Here is a 19,068-nt window from a genome sequence, read left to right on the forward strand (position 1 = left end):
CTATTCGATATCGGTAGTAGAAAGTTCAATTTTTTTAAACCATGGTATATTGGAAATATGGTAATCACGCTGCAAAATCAGAGTTTGAACAAAAATGATAACATGTACATACCAGCTAAGGAAGTATTCTTTTAGTTGAAAATATGGTTATCATGGACCCGTTGCGCGTGCCAAATCATGTTAAATCCATATGCACGGTGAAAAAGATATCCATGGTTTAATCCCCTTTAATTATTAAAACATGGTCGATTGTTGTCTATAATAAGATGTATATGCGCACTTTAATTTGATAGCACAGACCCATTTGAAATCACGTATGCAAATGGCGCAAAGACCCACTAACACGTGTGCTTTGAAAAAAAAATCCATGTATCAATAGACTTGTTCATGGGCAGGCATGTATGCCAATTTAAACGCCCGTGTGTACATCTATTTATTTATTTTTGTACGGGGAGAAGAGTTTGGGTAAATGTAGGCGAGTATAGGTTGATACTTCTGGCCTTTTTCAGTTGTTTTCGTCATCATCAGTGGAGGAAATATCAATTACTCTTTGGGAGCTTTGCCTTTTCCATGCTCTAATGCACGTGCATCTTGGTTGGTTGTCTGAATGTTCAGAATTTATGCTTGAGCTCACTTGACAGGTGGATGGTAAATTAATCTAGCTTTTGTGTTGCGGAAGAAAGACAGGGCACAAGCTGTTTTAAGTTAGATGAACATTGCACACCACCACAAGTTTGGTCACTTATGGTAACAGGTATTTAGGTTCACATTTAAAACGTCTTAGCAGGAACTGATGTCATTGAAACAACTTGAAAACTATTCGATACATCCAAAAGTTTTGCAAAATCGGAAACTTTCCAAACAAAGAGGCGACATTTCAGCACAGGTTCTGAAGACTACATGTAACAGGTAGTTTTCCATCCTGCATTAGCAAGTAGGAGAAAATGTTCAAGGGCTGAAAAAAAAGAAGAATGGGGTATTTAACTGTGAATATGAATCGGAGAAGAGAGTCGACTGCCATACAAAACTTCCTTATCTAAGACTTGATATCTACAATGCAAGCGAAAAATCAGTTCAATACAGGAAAACTATAGTGAATACAACAGTATGAAGAAGTCCCAAGAAAAAAATCAAAACCTTTCATATTTTTATTTTTGTGCAGGGTAAAACCTTTCATATTACAATGTGCTGAAGATTTTCCCAACAATTAGATCAGACATACGGAAGAGAGTCAATTTTCCATTCACTGGTCACCAAAGAACAACAATTTAAGGAGCACAAGTCGACTAATTACAACTGCAAATAAGTTGACTGCAAACCTTCCTGCTATTACTATAGTAAGCAATCGGCAACTCTTAAGTACGGTAACAAAGCAAGTGTCCCGATTCTAATAACAGAAGCACTAAATTGTAAAGGCTTGTGTAATATCAATTTATCTCATTGTGTGCATGAAAAAAATGAATTGCTAGATATATGTTTCCAATCGACTATCGTATGAATTCTTCAACTTTTATCTAGAGATTTTGAAGTAGCAAAGTATTCCCTCAACTTACAAAAATGGAAAGACCAAGGATTTTGCTAAGCTGGGAGCATTCATATGACATGTTAGTCTTCAAAATTGATCTAACTAAAAAAGACCTTGCTGAACTGAAAACATGTACTACATGCACAACTTCTGTCAGGATCCGCTAGAGTATCATCACTGGAAATTTGATTGATCATCCAAGTTCATTTAACCAGAACTGAAAGCAAACTCTTATACATTAATACCTATATGGCTGTAATCAGAACTAAAACACGCTATTTTAAACATGGGCGGGAAAGTATAAATGAGTGCAGTATTTGGGAGATTATGATGGTGTATACTAAACATAAATGTAACCAGTCAGCTTCTATAGGGAATGCAAATACTCATGGAATAAAAAAATAGAGCACATCTTTGCAGAAATAAGGTACATGTTTCCTTACCTGTAGGGAAAATGCAACATACTATTTTATTTCTTGCAGCCCTTAGCATCCCGTCAAAATTAAATAAGAAGTCATGTTAGATGGTCTGTGAAAGCGGATACATGAATGGTACTAACATGATATATTTTCTGCCCGCTAGCAAGTTATTAAGCAAGATCATCAAATATTTATCTATAGACCACATAGAGTTTTGCCAGCGTTTTCAGGAGAGTTATTTTCAAATTTGTAATTTGAGGACTCACCAAGAGATACTCAAATCAGTCAAAATAGGAATCCTAGGCGCTAAATTTGAGATGTCCATAATTACTCCAACGTAGTAACCAACCCATACTCTGTAAACTGAGTTTTTTAAATGTTTCAAAAAGAAGTGTACAGGCAAGAATGTGTCTACCATAGGTATGTTTACTTTTTCTAAAAGTGTATTCAAATGGGAGTAGTATGTAAAAAAGGTGAAGACTAATAATGTAGTATGCATATATCATAATTATTATTAATGCACCGGTAGGTGTAAAATGGGCTGAATTGAAATGGCCGCAAATTTCCTCCAGCCACGGATGTAGCCATACCCATAGTGTCCAAAGAGCACCTTCTGGTTCTTGGTGAATACCTTGCGCATGGTGGGGTCACAACCACTCTAGAAGAGAGTGGCAGCTAGGCGAGACAGAGTAAGACCTGAGCGAGGGCTGCAAAGTGAAAGGCAGAGCAGAGTGGTGATTGTAGACTGATGATATGAATAAAAAAACCAAATCTAATAGATTTGTTATACTTATCCAAATTGTACATTTTGTAATATAATTCAGCACTAATGCCATTACACCATCTAGCATCATCTAGGATTTTAACACCTCTAGCTCTAGTAGTCTAACAAAGCATAGAACTGAAAAATAAATACTCAATTCAGGAGGTTTTTATGAACTGTACGCCACATAAGCAATGCCCTACGTGCTTGCAATCCGACATCCATGTGATTTTCCCATTCTTCCAAAAGACCGCCGGTGCATCATTTTCACATAAAACTTGCACGCCCAGGCATTTTTTTGTACAACTACGAAATGAGCAGTAAATTAGGAATGTGGCACCAATCATAATGAAGTCCACTTCCCATAATGTTCGTAAAGAAATCAACATCATAAAGCTCTTGGACTACCTTCCATTCAAGCTTGAAGTTTTGCTGCTGGAATCCTCTTTGGGGATGTAACAACCTGTAGAAAATAGATAACTTATATGACTGGCATAGCAAAAACATATTATCATGCAAAATATAGTAATGTACATTCAGCAAGATATAGATGACAACATTCTATGAGAAGAAATCACACTGTCCTATAGAGCGCAATCCAACCATTCCCACTTTAGTCTAGTATAAAAGTACTGCATTACTAAAGGAGAGCTAGTTCTCACATAGGAATAAAATAAGATCAATCACGCAGGGTCTGACATTCATATAGATACATAAATATCTATGCATCATCACGACACTTGCAAGGTAACTGTAAAGCATGCACATGCCACATCATATAACTGTCTGAAACTTGAACGACTTCTATTTCTGATTTAAAACTGAATCCAGTTGTAAATATGTTACAACTTTCAATGAAGATTGCCTATTTTGTTGGGCGCCTGTTCACGTTCTTGCTTGTTACTCCTTCTGGACCTGGAGCACCGACGCCTGCAGCTATTTTTCCTCACACTAAATTAGGAATCACATAAAAACTATTTGCCAATTGTAGCCCTCACTGATAGAAATGGTTAAGTAGAAAAAATCAAAACAAAAAATTGAACAACAAAACGAAGCTCACCAAGCTAACTCCCAGTTGGGCTTCATGCTATCGCGCTGATGGAGCACGTCCATTGTCCGGGGGGCAATGGGAGATCTACATGTCGGGCAAGTATTTTGGCGCTCTCGCCATGACCTCAGACAATGCACATGAAACAAGTGCCCACAAAGCAGCTTCTTTGCTGTTGTCGTCTCTTCACAGCAGATAATACATGTAACATCACTCCTGAATCCATAAATATATCTATATCATAAACAAGAACCATAGTTGAATAAACTGAAACAGTGGCAGTGAAATTAAATAACTCACACATTAAGCTCATCCGTTGTAGCATCTAGAAAGCGTCCATTCATGGTGGAAGTTGTCTTTCTGGGGTGCAAATAATCTGAAACATGAATTTTGAAGTTGCGGAAGGTCTCGTACAGCTCACAGATCAAGTGCAGTAGGACACCATGGTTCCTGATATGGTATAACAAATCAGATAAGGGGAAAGATCTCCATAAGAGAACCGACAGGAAGATATCTACGAAGAAGAGCATATATAAAGACAAGTGCACAAGATCACAGATAAGCTCCAAATAAAATGTATACACTGCCTTTTTCTCACATTGACCTTCCGTTAGAAATAACTTCTTTTTAAAGCCAAACCTCAAACATCTAGCACAACAGGACACAATATAATTTTTTAGAGGATGAATCATCACACCAACAAAATGTATAGAGTTAGGCCAACATCATATACACATGCATAGTGGTGAATACACCTGATAAAAATATAAAGGCTGGGCACTGGATACCCTTATACCCATTGCTAACATGACCCACCATGCAAACGGTCACCAACAGAACTGAATATCAAGATAACCAGGGAAAACAAATTACTAACAGAACTATGTATGTTGTGCAGCTAATCAAACATCCCTCTAAAACAGACCAGTGAAGATAATTTGCTCATAGAATCATATATGCTTATGCAAGAAATGAAATATCTATATTAAATAAGCCAGTGAAAAAACATTTATAAAGAACAGATCAAAGAAAGTAATTTCCTCGCAGAATCATGTATGTATGTATGTCTGTGCAACTAATTACACATTTGTATAAGCAATTACAGAAAAAATGGTCCCAAAAGATTATCAACACTGGAGCACACACGAGAGAAGAATTGGTGCAAGAAAAAGGCCACCATCCTTCAATGCCAATCTACACTGCCATCCAAGGACAGCCAATTAACATAGTTCAGATGTTTTAGTACCTGCTAACTTAATGATTTTAGTGTTTAAAATAAAAGACTTACATGTATCATTGCTCCAGGTAGATCATTTTTCCAATGAAGCCCAAGACATCTTATTAAATCCTAGGAGCTTCAAAAATCAAGAGCCACATCAATAGGGGAGTAGGGGAGTAGACAATGCAACACAATTTATCTTGTCCCTTATACTTTTAAATTTGACAATTAGCTGCTCAAACCTAAAATCTATCGACCACTCAAGCATAAGAAAGCATACTACAAATTGACAGTAAAATGGAGGGTCAAATACATTAGCTTTCAAGGGAGCTGGAGAAATTATGTGGATCCAGTTTAGTTTACTCTAATTATATGCAAATGGAACCAAGAAACACACTGAAAGTATAACATGGCTGGTATTTACTTTTCTTTGATAGGAAATCAACTAATAACTTTCTTCTCCCCTTATTCCAGTCACCCTCTTTTCCACCCCTCTCTCGAACACACATACTGCTCCTTGAGCATTTTTACAAATAGCTCGTGCTCGCATTTGCAACCTCAAAGGCAGAGAGAGAGAGAGAGAGAGAGAGAGAGAGAGAGAGAGAAGTGCACCTGAAGGCCGTGAAGACGCGAGCTAATCCAGCACGCACCTAGGATGCGAGGTCATGCACCAGATGCGGGCGCCGTCACCCACCAGCTGAGGCCGTCCTCCGCTGCGCCATTGCACGAGCCGCCTACGGCGCTAGGTTCAAGACGCGAAGGACCACGTCCAGCCAAGACGACTCCCTGGCTGGCATCCTCTCCTCTTGGGTTGAGCTCCTCCTCCCGAAGCTCCCTCGCGACGAGGTCTCCTCCTCCCCCGGCTTCCTCACGACCTGGGCAGATGAGCACCTTGGGAGGCCATGGATCTCCTTGACAGGGACTGCGAAGCTCCTGGGGCTATGGCTGTGGTGAATGAGGGGGAAGAGAGAACCGAGGAGAGAGAAGTGTGGCGGCTGCAGTGGAGCGAGGGAGGAGTGAGGGTGTGCTGGCAGAGGATTGGAGGCTAGGGTTCATGCAATGTGTGTTGTGTGCGCGGCGCGTGGGGCGAGCGGGTTGGGAAATTCTTTCGCACGTGAGCGCAGCTCATCCAGCCAATCCATGCGACGGACCAGCCCACCAGTCATAGGTCACGGAAAACCACCGCGTGGTGAAAACAAAATTTACCAAAGGCGAAAATCCAATGGCAAGTCAAAGGCCAGATCGAACGGGCAAAACTGCATAAAATCGGGGAAGCTTCATGTTGGAGGGTCGGCTAGCATTCTTATAGGTTTATACTCCCTCCATTTCTAAATACTTGTCTTTCTAGTCATTTCAACAAGTGACTACACATGGAGCAAAATGAGTGAATCTACACTCTAAAATATGTCTATATACATTCGTATGTAGTAGTCATTTGAAATGTTTAGAAAAACAAATATTTAGGAACGGAGGGAGTATATTTGTTGTTTTATTTTATTTTGTTTTGTTTTATTTTTGTTTCCTATTCTTTCAGTTTTTGTAAATTATATACTTGGCATCTAATTTAGTATTTCAATTTAGTCCACAACCACAAAAAGTCTAGTCCCCAAATAATTTAGTTTGATATTTTATTAATTAGTAAAGGCATTTTAATAATTAGTTTTGATACTATTTAAATCATTTTAGTGCGGTTAAGCATTTCATAAATGTTTGGTTTCACCACCATAATCACCTATGCATTATCTGGCATGACCTGAACATTTTAGTTTCATTGTTTGAAAACTTTTGTTGTTTGCCTAATTTTTAATTTGAATTCAAATCGGTTCGAACTAACGCAAGATTAGCAACAGTAATCGAGGTGAGGTGGCATCATTAGCAGAGGTTCTTGTAGCTTAAGTATCCGGGCATCACGGTCATCGAGCTGAACGTGTGCAAAACTCGGAGGTGACGTATGTTCGGTGCTTGATCGGTCGGAATGAAAAGAAGTTCGACTACATCAAACGCGTTGTCAAACGCTTCCGCTTTCGGTCTACGAGGGTACATAGACACACTCTCTCCCACTCGTTGCTATGCATCTCCTAGATAGATCTTGCGTGAGCGTAGGAAATTTTTGAATTTGCATGCTACATTTCCCAAAATCGATAGGCTAGGCCTTCCCCTCTATTCTGGCATTTCTGTAGTCTAGTCCAAAGATATAGCCCCATTCCTTGATACCAATGCATATTTAGTATAGATCTGATGTAAGTCTTGCGAGTACTTTGGATGAGTATTCACGGTTACTTTGCTACCTCTTTCCCCATCTACCCGATTGTTGTGATCAGATGACGGAGCCCAGGAGCCAGCTGATCTCGCTGATGACTACTGCTACCCTAATAGAGCCTAATGATGACCCACAAGTATAGGGGATCAATCATAGCCCTTTTAATAAGTAAGAGTGTCGAACCCAATGAGAAGCAGAAGGAAATGACAAGCGGTTTTCAGCAAGGTATTTTCTGCCAGCACTAAAATTATGGGTAATAGATAGTTTTGTAGCAAGATAATTCGTAACGGGTAACAAGCAATGAGTGTACAGTGCAGCAAGGTGGCCCAACCCTTTCTGTAGCAAAGTATAAGCCTGGACGGAATCTTATATAAAGCAAAACGCTACCGAGGACACATGGGAATTATCGTCAAGTTAATTTTCATCATGCTCATATGATTTGTGTTCGTTACTTTGATAATTTGATTTCTGGGTGGACTGGTTCTTGGGTGTTGTCCTTACTGGGACAAGCATCTGTTGGTGTAATGATAGGCCCCTTATGTTTTGAAGTTTGTTGACATAAACATTATGTGACTTATGTGTTTGCTAGTGCACACAGAGTAACATGTCCCTGAGATATCGAGGAGTTTGATGCAAACAACGAAGATAATTTCCCTGCGTTGCAGCGAAGGTTATCACCGAAGATGATGTTAACAAGAGTGACCCCTAAAAATTGTTGAAGTTCAAGCAATTGGTTCATTGTCTGTCCGAAGAAAATGACTGTGTCCGAGGAAGAATGAAGACAAAGTGAAGACGTAGCATTTATTTTGTTCTTCTTCTTCGCTTTATTGAGTCGTAGGGCCACCATACTATTAAGAGGAGCATAGCGTTCGAAACTTTGATTCTCTGATGCTAAACCCAAATCCTATGAAAGTTGTGAGAGAAATCTATTTGTGTTCCGAGCAAAACTTGCCAGCAAGAGACTGTGATCTTCTTCACTACGAGAGATTTGTCTCATACCGAGGAGTTAGCATTACTTGTTTCTTAAGTAATGTTACCGTTGCTCCAAATCCGACCGTTGTGAAACGTGTTGGTTGGCCATTGGCTGGACAATGTGTCCAAAATGGCCATTTCCTATCTGGGAAGGCTGCGGCTATAAATAGCCACCCCGCATCAGCTTTGTCCAGTGACTGCTCTGTTTGATTCTCAGGAGAGTGTTGAGCAACCCCCTCCAAGCGATTTGAGTTTAAAATCCACCGAGAGAAAACCCCTAGAGCCAAAGAATTAGATAGTGGTTCAACATCACTCGAATCTAAGTCCAGTATGGTCTGCCTATTACTCTTGAGAGCTGCAAACTCTCTAGACAGTTAGGTGTCAATTTCTTCAGAGACCAAGAGTGATTATGGTTCTCGAAGAACAAGTCTGTAAAGGTTTGGAGATGGCCTCAAGTATCTACCACGAGTAATCGGCATTAGTTGACAAAGGAATTGTCGAGGAGAATTGAATGAAGAGAGTTTATCTTCCCTGTTAAGTCACAGCCCCTCCAACCAGACGTAGTTTGTGTGCAGAAGGACGAACCGGTCCAAATACCTTGTCGCTATCAAGCATGACTAGTTTCCTTGCGGTACTTAGTTTTAGCTCGCTGTAGTTTGTTTTTCATTCATTTCCGCTTCTGGGTTTCGAGAGTTTTGAGATTTCTGAAGAAATATTAAAACTCCCATTCACCCCCCTCTGTTAGAAATACTTTATTCCTACAATTGGTATCAGAGCAAGGTACTCCTTGACTCTGCTCATTTTGGTCTAACAACCTCGGAGTTTAAGTATGTCTTCAGTGAGCTACAAGTCGCTTCTCAAGATTCCCATATTCGATGGGACGGACTATCCCTTCTAGAAGGAGAAGATGAAGATCTGTCTCCGAGCAATAGACGATGACATGTGGAATGTGGTGCAGTTCGGGTTCACCATTGCAATACGTCAAGTCCCCACTGACAAGGAGAAGAAATTCATTCAAATGGATGCGCAAGCAAAAGGTGAAATTGGTGGCCATCTCTCTCGAGCGCAATTTCTTCGGTATCGCCAGTGTGAAACTGTGAAGGATTTGTGGGACGTCCTAGAGAAGATCAATGAAGGAGTTTCAACTCAGAAAGAAGCTTGAATGATACTCTTCAGGCGAAATTCAATCGCTTCAAGCGCATTGGAAATGAAAGTTGTCAGCAAACCTTTGACCGTCTCAGTGACATAGAGAATGAGGTTCAAGGTCTCGGCGCCAAAGAGATCACTGACCATGAAGTTGTGAAGAAACTGCTCTGATCTCTTGACAGCTCATTCGATGGTCTTGTCTTGATGATTCATGAACGGTCTGATATTAAATCCCTCGACTCTGCTGATGTCATGGAAAGACTGAACACTCACGAGGAACAAGAAGAAGATAAAAGAGATCTCTATGGCTCCAGTCAACGCAAAAATCATGCTCTTAAGGTTGTAGCCGATTCTTCCTCCGATGGGAATGCCGAAGAAGATTCAGATGACCGAAAGAGCCGGTTCCAAAAGAAAAGTTCAAGCACCTCTGGCGGTTTAAAATCTTCATCAAAACCTGCTGGAGAATACACCCTTTTCAAGTACAAAAGGCCAGGACATTTCATTTCGGATTGCCCTCTCTAGGAAGCTAAAATCCATGCAAGTGGAAGATATGACTCTCGCAACTATCGAGGCAAAAGCAAGAGCAAGAGCAAGAACTATGACTCTGATGATGAGAAGAAAACGAAGAAGTTCTTCAAGAAGAAGGACAACTCTGATATGTCTCCAACGTATCTATAATTTTTGATTGTTCCATGCTATTATATTATCTGTTTGAATGTTTTATACGCATTGTTCTGCTATTTTATATTATTTTTGGGACTAAGTTATTAACCCATAGCCCAGTGCCACTTTCTGTTTTTTCCTTGTTTTTGACTTTTGTAGAAAAGGAATATCAAATGGAGTCCAAACGGAATAAAACTTTACGATGATTTTTCTTGGACCAGAAGACACACACATGACTTGGAGAGGAAGGCAGAAGAGTCCCGAAGGCTCCACAAGCCCTCAGGGCGTGCCCTAGGGGGGCGCTTGTCATGGGAACGAGTCTGACAATAGAAGTAGGGGTACATAAGAGAGGGCAGAGTCCTAGCTACGGTGAGATTGTACGCACAAGTTTATGAGTTCAGGCCCCTCTTGGAAGAGGTAACAACTCTATGTCTCGGTTCCGCAGAGGCTTGTCAATTGAAGTGTGTAATAGTTACATGGGGTGTGAACCCTTGTGCTAGAGGGGAGGGGTGGCTTATATGGAGTGCCCCTCGCAGCCTTCAGTTACATAGGGGTTCGATGAGAGTTGTGTCATGAACGTTACTGGTAACGCCCGCAATAAATGGTCTTTATGATGACAGAGTGAATGCCTGACTATTGCCATCCTGGGGTGACTTTAGGCCTTCTGTACTCCAAGTGGGTGAGGTAGTCCTGGACTAAGGGGTCCTCGGGCGTCCGGCTTGTTGGACATGGGCCGGACTAATGGGCTGTGAAGATACAAGACCAAAGACTCTCTCCCGTGTCTGGATGGGACTCTCCTTGGCGTGGAAGGCAAGCTTGGCGACCAAATATGAAGATTCCTTTCTCTGTAACCGACCTTGTACAACCCTAGTCCCCTCCAGTGTCTATATAAACCGGAGGTCTTAGTCCGGATCGATATATATATATATATATATATATATATATATATATATATATATATATATATAATCATAGTCATACAGGCTAGACTTCTAGGGTTTAGCCATTACGATCTCGTGGTAGATCAACTCTTGTAATACTCATATTCATCAAGATCAATCAAGCAGGAAGTAGGGTATTACCTCCATAGAGAGGGCCCGAACCTGGGTAAACATTGTGTCCCCTGTCTCCTGTTACCATCGACCTTAGACGCACAGTTCGGGACCCCCTACCCGAGATCCACCGGTTTTGACACCGACATTGGTGCTTTCATTGAGAGTTCCACTGTGTCGTCCTCAGTAGTTTTGATGGCTCCTTCAATCATCTACAACAATGATGTCCAAGGGGAAGTCTTCCTCCCCGGACAGATCTTTGTGTTCGGTGGCTTCGCACTGAGGGCCAACTCGCTTGGCCATCTGGAGCAGATCGACAGCTACGCCCCTAGCCATCAGGTCAGATTCAGGAGCTTGAACTACGTCGCGGATATCCGCGGAGACTTGATCTTTGATGGATTCGAGACCACGGCTGTCGCTCCCCGTCACCTCGATGAACATGACTTAGATTTGTCATCGGGCCATACCTAGGAAATTGCACCTGTAACCGCTCTGGCCTTAGAACCGAAGCAGGTCGCGCCATCCGAGGACGGGAACCCAACCCTGCCACAGAAGCCACAGTCTCCACGGAGTTGGAGCCGCAGACAGACCTAACCTCCAGTAATGCCTGTGTCACGGAACCTCGGACTCGTTTCCGGCTGTAAGTTCCGAACTATGTGCGTCCGCGCATGTCAAGCATGATCGGTCATTGATTGCCGAATTCAGCGCCGCAGACATGTTCCGGCACTTGCCTTTGGGCGATGTGCTGAACTCATTAAAAAATCTATCCTTAGCGGGGGATTCACAGCCGAACTATATCCGGTTCGAAATAGAAGCTTATGACAGGGAATTTTGCTTCCCACCCGCCACCACTTCATAGCCACTGTCGAAGACTTAACCGACACGCTCGATTATGGCTCCGAAGACATCGACGGTATGGACGACGATACAGATGAGGACCATGGCCAAAACCCGCCATTTACCGGCCGTTGGACGACCACTTCTTCGTATGACGTATACATCGTGGATACGCCTAAAGACCCTAACGACGACAACAAAGAAGATCCAGTCAAGGATAAATCTCCTGGGACATAGCCTAAGCGCCGACATCAGCGGTGCCGTTCTAAGTCACGTCGGGCGAAAAATAGCAATACTGGCGCCGGAGAAAATAATACTTCGGATGACGCCGAAGACAACGAAGAGCCTGTGGAGGCAACCTCTGAACAGGAGGAACAGGAAAACAGACAAGTTAGCCCTGATGAACAGGCCATACATAACGACTCGGAAGATAGCAATTATCTTCCGCTCTTCGAGGATGAGGTGAGCCTCGGCAACGAGGATCTCATCGTGCCTGAGGAACCTCTCGAGCAGGAACGATTCAAGCGCCAGCTACTAGCCATTGCAAGGAGCCTGAAAAAGAAGCAGCAACAACTTCAAGCTGATCAAGATCTGCTAAATGATAGATGGACTAATGTCCTGGCAACCGAAGAATACGGCCTTAAGCGCCCAGCCAAAAGTTAACCGAAGCGCAAATTGCTACCTCAGTTCGATGATGAGTCGCTGGAGCCCATACCATCATCGCGCAATGGAGCTGACCGACCACCACATGGTCGGGATAAAGCGACAACTCAGGCCGAGTACCATCCCGCCCCACCTCATTATAAAGGCAAAGATAAAACAGCTCATGGTCACACATATGACCTTCGGCAGGACCTGAACAACATAGCAGGACACACCAGATCGATCTACGGATCGTGAGGACGTACCTCGACATGTGTCAACAACTATCTATTCGGGCGCAAAAAACCTAGTCACACACGGGCCGAATGCTGTAGACGGACCCCATCGGAGCTACGTGCGAGGTGGCCCGATATAGAGGCGCCGCACACCCTCTTTGCTTCACTGACGAAGTAATGGAGCACGAATTCCCAGAGGGGTTTAAACCCATGAATATCGAATCATACGATGGAACAACTGACCCTGCGGTATGGATCAAGGATTTCCTCCTCCATATCCACATGGCCCACGCAGATGACCGTCATGCCATCAAATATCTGCCAGTAAAACTCAAAGGACCAGCTAGGCACTGGTTAAACAGTCTGCCGGAAAACTCTATTGGCAACTGGGAGGACTTGGAAGACGCCTTCGACGACAACTTCCAAGGAACATATGTCCGGCCACCGGATGTCGATGACTTAAGTCACATTGTCCAGCAGCCCGACGAGTCAGCCAGGAAGCTCTAGACTAGGTTCTTAGTTAAAAAGAACCAAATCGTCGACTGTCTGGACGTTGAAACCCTAGCGGCCTTCAAGCACAGCGTACGGGACGAATGGCTCGCTCGCCACCTCGGTCAAGAAAAACCATAATCCATGTCAGACCTTACCTCTCTGATGACCCGCTTTTCTGCAGGAGAAGATAGCTGGCTCGCTCGTAGAAGCAACAGCGCCATCGATCCGGGCACTTCCGAAGTCCGAGACAACAATGGCAAACCACGATGCAGTAAATACAAACGTCACAATAATAATGAAAGAATGCATGACACAGTGGTCAACGCCGGATTCAGTGGTCCCAAACCCGGTCAATGGAAAAAGCCATTCAAGGCAAACAGAGACGGACCATCCTATTTGGACAAGATATTGGATCGGCCCTGCTAGATTCATGGCCATCACGATAAACCAGCTAATCATACCAACATAAGCTATTGGGTCTTCAAGCAGGTCGACAATCTCAACGCCGAACACAAGGGGAGGAGGCTCCCAGGCGATAGCGACGACGAAGAGGCTCACCAACCAAATACCCGGGGTCAGAAGCAATTTCCTGCCGAAGTGAAAATAGTGAACATGGTATACGTGACACACAACTCTACAGGGCAGCAGGAGAAACACTCCCTCCGGACTAAGGATCACACTATGACAACCTCAGCCAAAGTACAAAGTGGTCTCATTAAACCGCATACCTTGTTGGCCATTAAGCCACCAGTCTCCATTCAACAGGATCGACCAATTTTGGAGTAGGACTAGCAGTTCAGCTTCCGCCGTCTGCCCCATACACCTGCGAAATCTGTACCGCGCATACATAACTATGCACTTCAAATAACTTGGGCATCGGCGGAAGCACAACACGGATGGGTCTACAAGTAATCCCATAAACTACTTCATTTTTCCTTTTTCCAAGTTACTCTTTCTTTTTCCATTATCCTTTGCCACAGGTGGTGCAAAGGCTGGTCATCTCATGGACTGTATCGGAGTTCGGTCTCATAAATTCACCAAAAGGCTACTCCTATTGAGGAGCCCCTCCACCGAGGAAAGGCGGCACAGACGTGCGATAGGAGGTCCAAAACAACTTTTTGTAGACCGCACTCTATATTTTGCGAGCCTATAAAGTGCATGTTTCCTCAGCCGCCGACCCCTAGCATGTCAAATAGCCGGGGTTGTGGCGTTATTATCTGTAAAATGACAATTGGCATGTCACTCAGGTTCTAGTGAATATACTCCGTATCCGGTATTCACTTTTCTATAAAGAACTGAATTTTGCTCCTTTTGGTTGTTTCACCCACCCACCCTGGCATACCTTTCCAGGGGCTTGGCATGGGAACAAAATGAGTTGCCAACAAAGTCTGAACAACTTCATAGCATACTTCGGTGTCGCGAGCTCGGACTTATATGCATCAGCTCCGAATCATGTCTTGGGTCAATAGTTGGGTTGCCCAGCTCCTGTGCTTGCTACCTTACGTTCTGCTCTATCAGCTAGGGTAGTAAAGGGAGAACTACTGTGATTGTGTTTCTGGTTCATCTGGTCAAACACCTCAGTAGAGAAAGCCGAAAACTGACTGTCATGATGCGGCGAGAGCTGGTCAATTGCTCGACGACTTAAAGGGATCTTTTGTGATTCCCCCGTATTACACGAAGGACCTTCTTTTAGGTCATACATGTAATGCAACGCATTGGGATAACCGCGTACATAACAGGGTCTATATCGTAGATCCATCATAAAACTCCTATAGCTAAGTGAAAGTGTTAACACCCTATAGTCGGATTGCCTAGTTCACCGCATTGACACCTCCTTTATGGACCAAGACGTTGGGTTAAGAGTGATCAATTGCTTTTCCAAACACCCCCGTATTTCCTACGAGGGGGCTGAAGCCGACGACTAGAAAACTTTCAGATTATATAAAAACGGCCGCACAGGAGGATTCAAAGCTTTTAAGCAACTCTAAAGTAAGCTTTATTATTTCATAATATAGTCTTTTACAATGTCAAGACATCTCACTCGAATATCATATCTTCGAGCACTGACCCCCTATCAAGCGGGCAGCCTCTAAGACATCTTCGAAGTAATGCTCTGGTGCGTGATGGTCCTTGCCCTTGGGTGGACTCTTCGCTGCAACATCGATGGACTTCATCTTCGTCTAGTATGTTTTCACACGGGCAAAGGCCGTCCGTGCACCCTCAATGCATGTTGATCGCTTAATGACGTCGATACACGGCACCACGTCAGCAAGTCGCCGCACCAAACCAAAATAACTATCCGGAATTGGCTCGGTCGGCCACAGTCAGACTATGACGACTTTCATGGCAGCGTCGGATATCCAGTGCAGCTCTGCCCATTGGGTCATCTATTCTTCGGCAACAGTGGCCGCTTGGACGTACCAAATTGCGACCAGAAAAGCTTCTCCATTGCATACCCTTCTTGCGCTTGGTAAAACTGCGCCGCATCAGAAGCACTCTTCAGCAAATCCAATAAAGCATATGGAGATCTCCACACTTGATTAAGCGGGGCATAATTCGAATCGCCGAACTTAGTTTGTAATAAAAAGGGCTTACTAGTCGCGATCTCCCCAGCTTGCCGGATCTCCTCCCGGGCTGCTCTAGATTCGGACGAAGCTTCTCTTGCCTCTTGTAAGGCCTTGTCAAGATCAATCGTTTTGGATTTATTATCCCTCTCGAGAAATCCGCAGCGGCTAGCGGCATCCTTTAGTTCAAGCGTCATCGAGGATATTTTCTCCTCGTATTGGTGCCGAGCAGCCTGTTCGGCCTTTAACTCGGGAGATGCCTTTTCGGTAGCCGCATCACTAATCTGGGCCTGTTCCTTGGCCTAGGCTAGCTCAGCCCGAAGGATCTCGACTGCGACAACACCATCTGGAGATATGTATATCTTATTACACAATTCCTCGTGTCATGCTGTCAGGACCCCGACTCGATGTCACATCGATCTAGCCGGTAACACCTCATATCACTTTGCGGCCTCACGCACGGTATCCCCACGGGTGTCGCCTTACCTTTGCCCGGGACCGTTTGCGCCTTTTGGCTCACGTATATGATAGTGTCGCTAGCATCCATATGATAAGGAGCCCGGGCTGACATGGCTAGTCGTAAACCCAAAGTGGCACAGACTTACAGGGACAGGCATTCATGACCCAGCTTCGAACGTGTCGGTCATCAGCAAGTGGGTCCGGGCTGTAGCACTGGGCTAGCAGGACTCCGGTAAACCGGGCTGTAGCGGGCTAACAGGACTCCGGTACTCAAAGCGTGACATTTCCCCGAAGGGACAGACACAGGAACGAAGAAGGACACATGCCGGCCAGCCTAAGTGTTCCAGAGCAGTAGCAAGCTACCATGGCTCAGCGGTAACACTAGGAGACATTTCCCGGTAAGAGAGGCTACTAAAGATAAACAACTAGATAGTCAGATCCCACACATACCAAGCATTTCAATAACATACACACAATATGCTCGATATGTGCAATACAACATGGCATCACAAAATGACTCTACGACTCAAGTAGTTTATTCAATAGGCTCCGAGGAGCGAGACATTACAAACATGGGTCTCATGACCCAACAATCAGAGCATACAAGTCAAAGCACAAGCGGAAGCTATCATGTCTGAGTACAGACATCTACAAATGAAAAAGGCTGAGAAGCCCGACTATCTATCAGATCCTGCCGGGGCACAAGATCGTAGCTGAGGTAACAAGCTAAACGTCGAAGTCCACGTGGAACTACTAGCGAGACCGAAGTCTCTCTGCAAAAACATAAAATAGGCAAACGTGAGTACAAATGTACCCAGCAAGACTTACATCAGAACTAACTACATATGCATCATTATCAACAAAGGGGTGGTGGGGTTTAACTGCAGCAAGCCAGCTTTGACTCGGTGGCTATCCTAAACTACGACTGCGAGTAACTCTTTTGAGGTGGCGCACACGAGTCCACATATTCACCATATCAATACACCACTATGGATCCGCTCCCGTCTCCCTACGAGAACGCCATCCATAGCACTCACGCTTATCTTGCGTATTTTAGAGTATCCACTTTCACTTGTCTATGAACTGATATAAGCAACCCAGAAGTCCTTTTCCGCGGACACGGCTATTCGAATAGATGATGATAACCCTGCAGGGGTGTACTTCTTCATACATGTTTCCACCACTTAGCGTCTGCACACGACATGTGCTCGGCAGACTTCAAGCGAAAGCCGACGTGGGTGTAGACCACGACCTACCTAAACACTCAAGTCTCTAGTCCAGGTTTATCGCCTATTCGGGTTCCATCCATGAGGAGATCCGGCCGGAGTTTCGCTCACAGCCCCAAACGATGTGAACAGGGTTCCCGAGATACCAAACGGGCATCCGGTACACCGTGCCACGTACCTACCGCATCACAGCCCACCCCTACGGTCAGCGCTGTCCACGGCCTCCAGTAAGCTACAAACACCAGAAACTACTTGCAACTCCTGGACAGAGGACTAGGGTGAATAAGAAGTCGAGCGGGGTCATATTTCAGGGCCCAATGTATGGTAGTAGCTGAGTCATGGATCACAAACACAGAACTCAGTTCCTAAGGACGGCTTCAATGAGACAACCCACCATGTACTCCTACATGGCCTCTCACCGACACCTTTTACCAAATCGTGTTCACACACTTAGCTCACACACAGTAGGACATGTTCACACACCTCTGATTCATTCCCGATGAATCAGACCTGACTCAACTCTAAGCAGTAGCAGGCATGACAAACAAGCATGAATGAGTAGGCACAACAGGGCTCAAACAACTCCTACTCATGCTAGTGGGTTTCATCTATTTACTGTGGCAATGACAGGTCATGCAGAGGATAAAGGGGTTCAACTACCGCAGCATGTAACAGTTGAATCAGTGTTGTCCTAATGCAGTAAAAGAGAGCAGGAGCGAGAGAGTGGGATTGTATCGGAATGAACAAGGGGGTTTTGCTTGCCTGGCACTTCTGAAGATAACATTGAGTCTTCATCAGTGTCAACGATCACATCATCGGTATCACGTCTATCGAGAGGGGACAAATACCGGCAACACAGAAAGGAACACAATCAATGCAATGCACAATATGATGCATGATCATGACATGGCAAAATGAATGTGTTTTGAGCTAATGCAACTAGCAACAGATTAAATGAAGTTGGTTTGAATACAAGATTCAAATTTAAACTCCATATGTGATTATTCAAATGCCATTTAATTGATTTGTGCTAAACAGCATCTATAAGTTGTTCTAACATGCATGAAAATGGTACAGATGGCTTCCTTGAATTTTTCTGATAATTTTTCATATATAAATTATTTAATTTGGAGTTACGGTTAATTTTCTATGATTTTTAGAAGTTTTAGGCATTTTCTGGAATTTTCTGATTATTTAGAATTAAAATAATTCCAGAAAATGAATTATGGCGTCAGCATGACCTCATGCTAACCTCAGCAGGTCAACGGGCGGTCCAGGTCAAACCTGACGTGTGGGGTCCACACGTCAGTGACAGGGGGGGTTAACCGGGGTTAATTTAATTTAATTAAAAGGTTAGGGGGGGTCGGGCCCACTGGTCAGTGTCAGGATTAATTAACAGAGTTGATTAAATTTAAACTAATCCTAAACTAGAATTAGTCAGGGCCGGGCCCACATGTCATTGACCCAGGGGAGGTCAAACCCCCTGGTCAACCGGGGCTAATGCGCCGGCGTTTAGCCGCCGGCGACAGCAAACGCGGCGGAGGG

At 43.9% G+C, this 19,068-nt stretch overlaps 1 protein-coding gene across 8 annotated transcripts; it reads right to left on the bottom strand.

Annotated features, from left to right (window-relative positions):
• Window positions 1–1,126: 1,126 nt before the first annotated feature.
• On the bottom strand, window positions 1,127–6,054 carry LOC123127518 (ERAD-associated E3 ubiquitin-protein ligase HRD1). 8 transcript variants are annotated; one of them, XR_006462570.1, is made up of 6 exons: window positions 5,587–6,054; window positions 5,044–5,110; window positions 4,056–4,205; window positions 3,116–3,971; window positions 2,535–2,651; window positions 1,127–2,009 (listed from the first exon to the last, which is right to left on the bottom strand). XR_006462570.1 is itself a non-coding variant. In XM_044547246.1 (6 exons), coding segments are annotated over exons 2-6 (471 nt in total). In that variant the 5' UTR covers window positions 5,046–5,110; window positions 5,587–6,052; the 3' UTR covers window positions 1,127–2,591. The 8 variants fall into 8 exon arrangements, 1 of the variants encoding a protein (XP_044403181.1); XR_006462569.1 differs by having other exon boundaries at window positions 1,127–3,013; window positions 3,116–3,170; window positions 3,768–3,971; window positions 5,587–6,052; XM_044547246.1 differs by having other exon boundaries at window positions 1,127–2,651; window positions 3,116–3,170; window positions 3,768–3,971; window positions 5,587–6,052.
• Window positions 6,055–19,068: the final 13,014 nt, after the last annotated feature.

Source organism: Triticum aestivum, chromosome 6A (genome assembly GCF_018294505.1).
Source record: "Triticum aestivum cultivar Chinese Spring chromosome 6A, IWGSC CS RefSeq v2.1, whole genome shotgun sequence".
Classification (NCBI taxonomy): domain Eukaryota; kingdom Viridiplantae; phylum Streptophyta; class Magnoliopsida; order Poales; family Poaceae; genus Triticum; species Triticum aestivum.

Coding starts and splice junctions, on each gene's coding strand:
- LOC123127518 (XM_044547246.1), bottom strand. Junction 3,972..4,055: donor ACAACGGATGAGCTTAATGT/GTGAGTTATTTA, acceptor TTATGGATTCAG/GAGTGATGTTACATGTATTA. Junction 3,171..3,767: donor CCCAACTGGGAGTTAGCTTG/GTGAGCTTCGTT, acceptor TATTTTCTACAG/GTTGTTACATCCCCAAAGAG.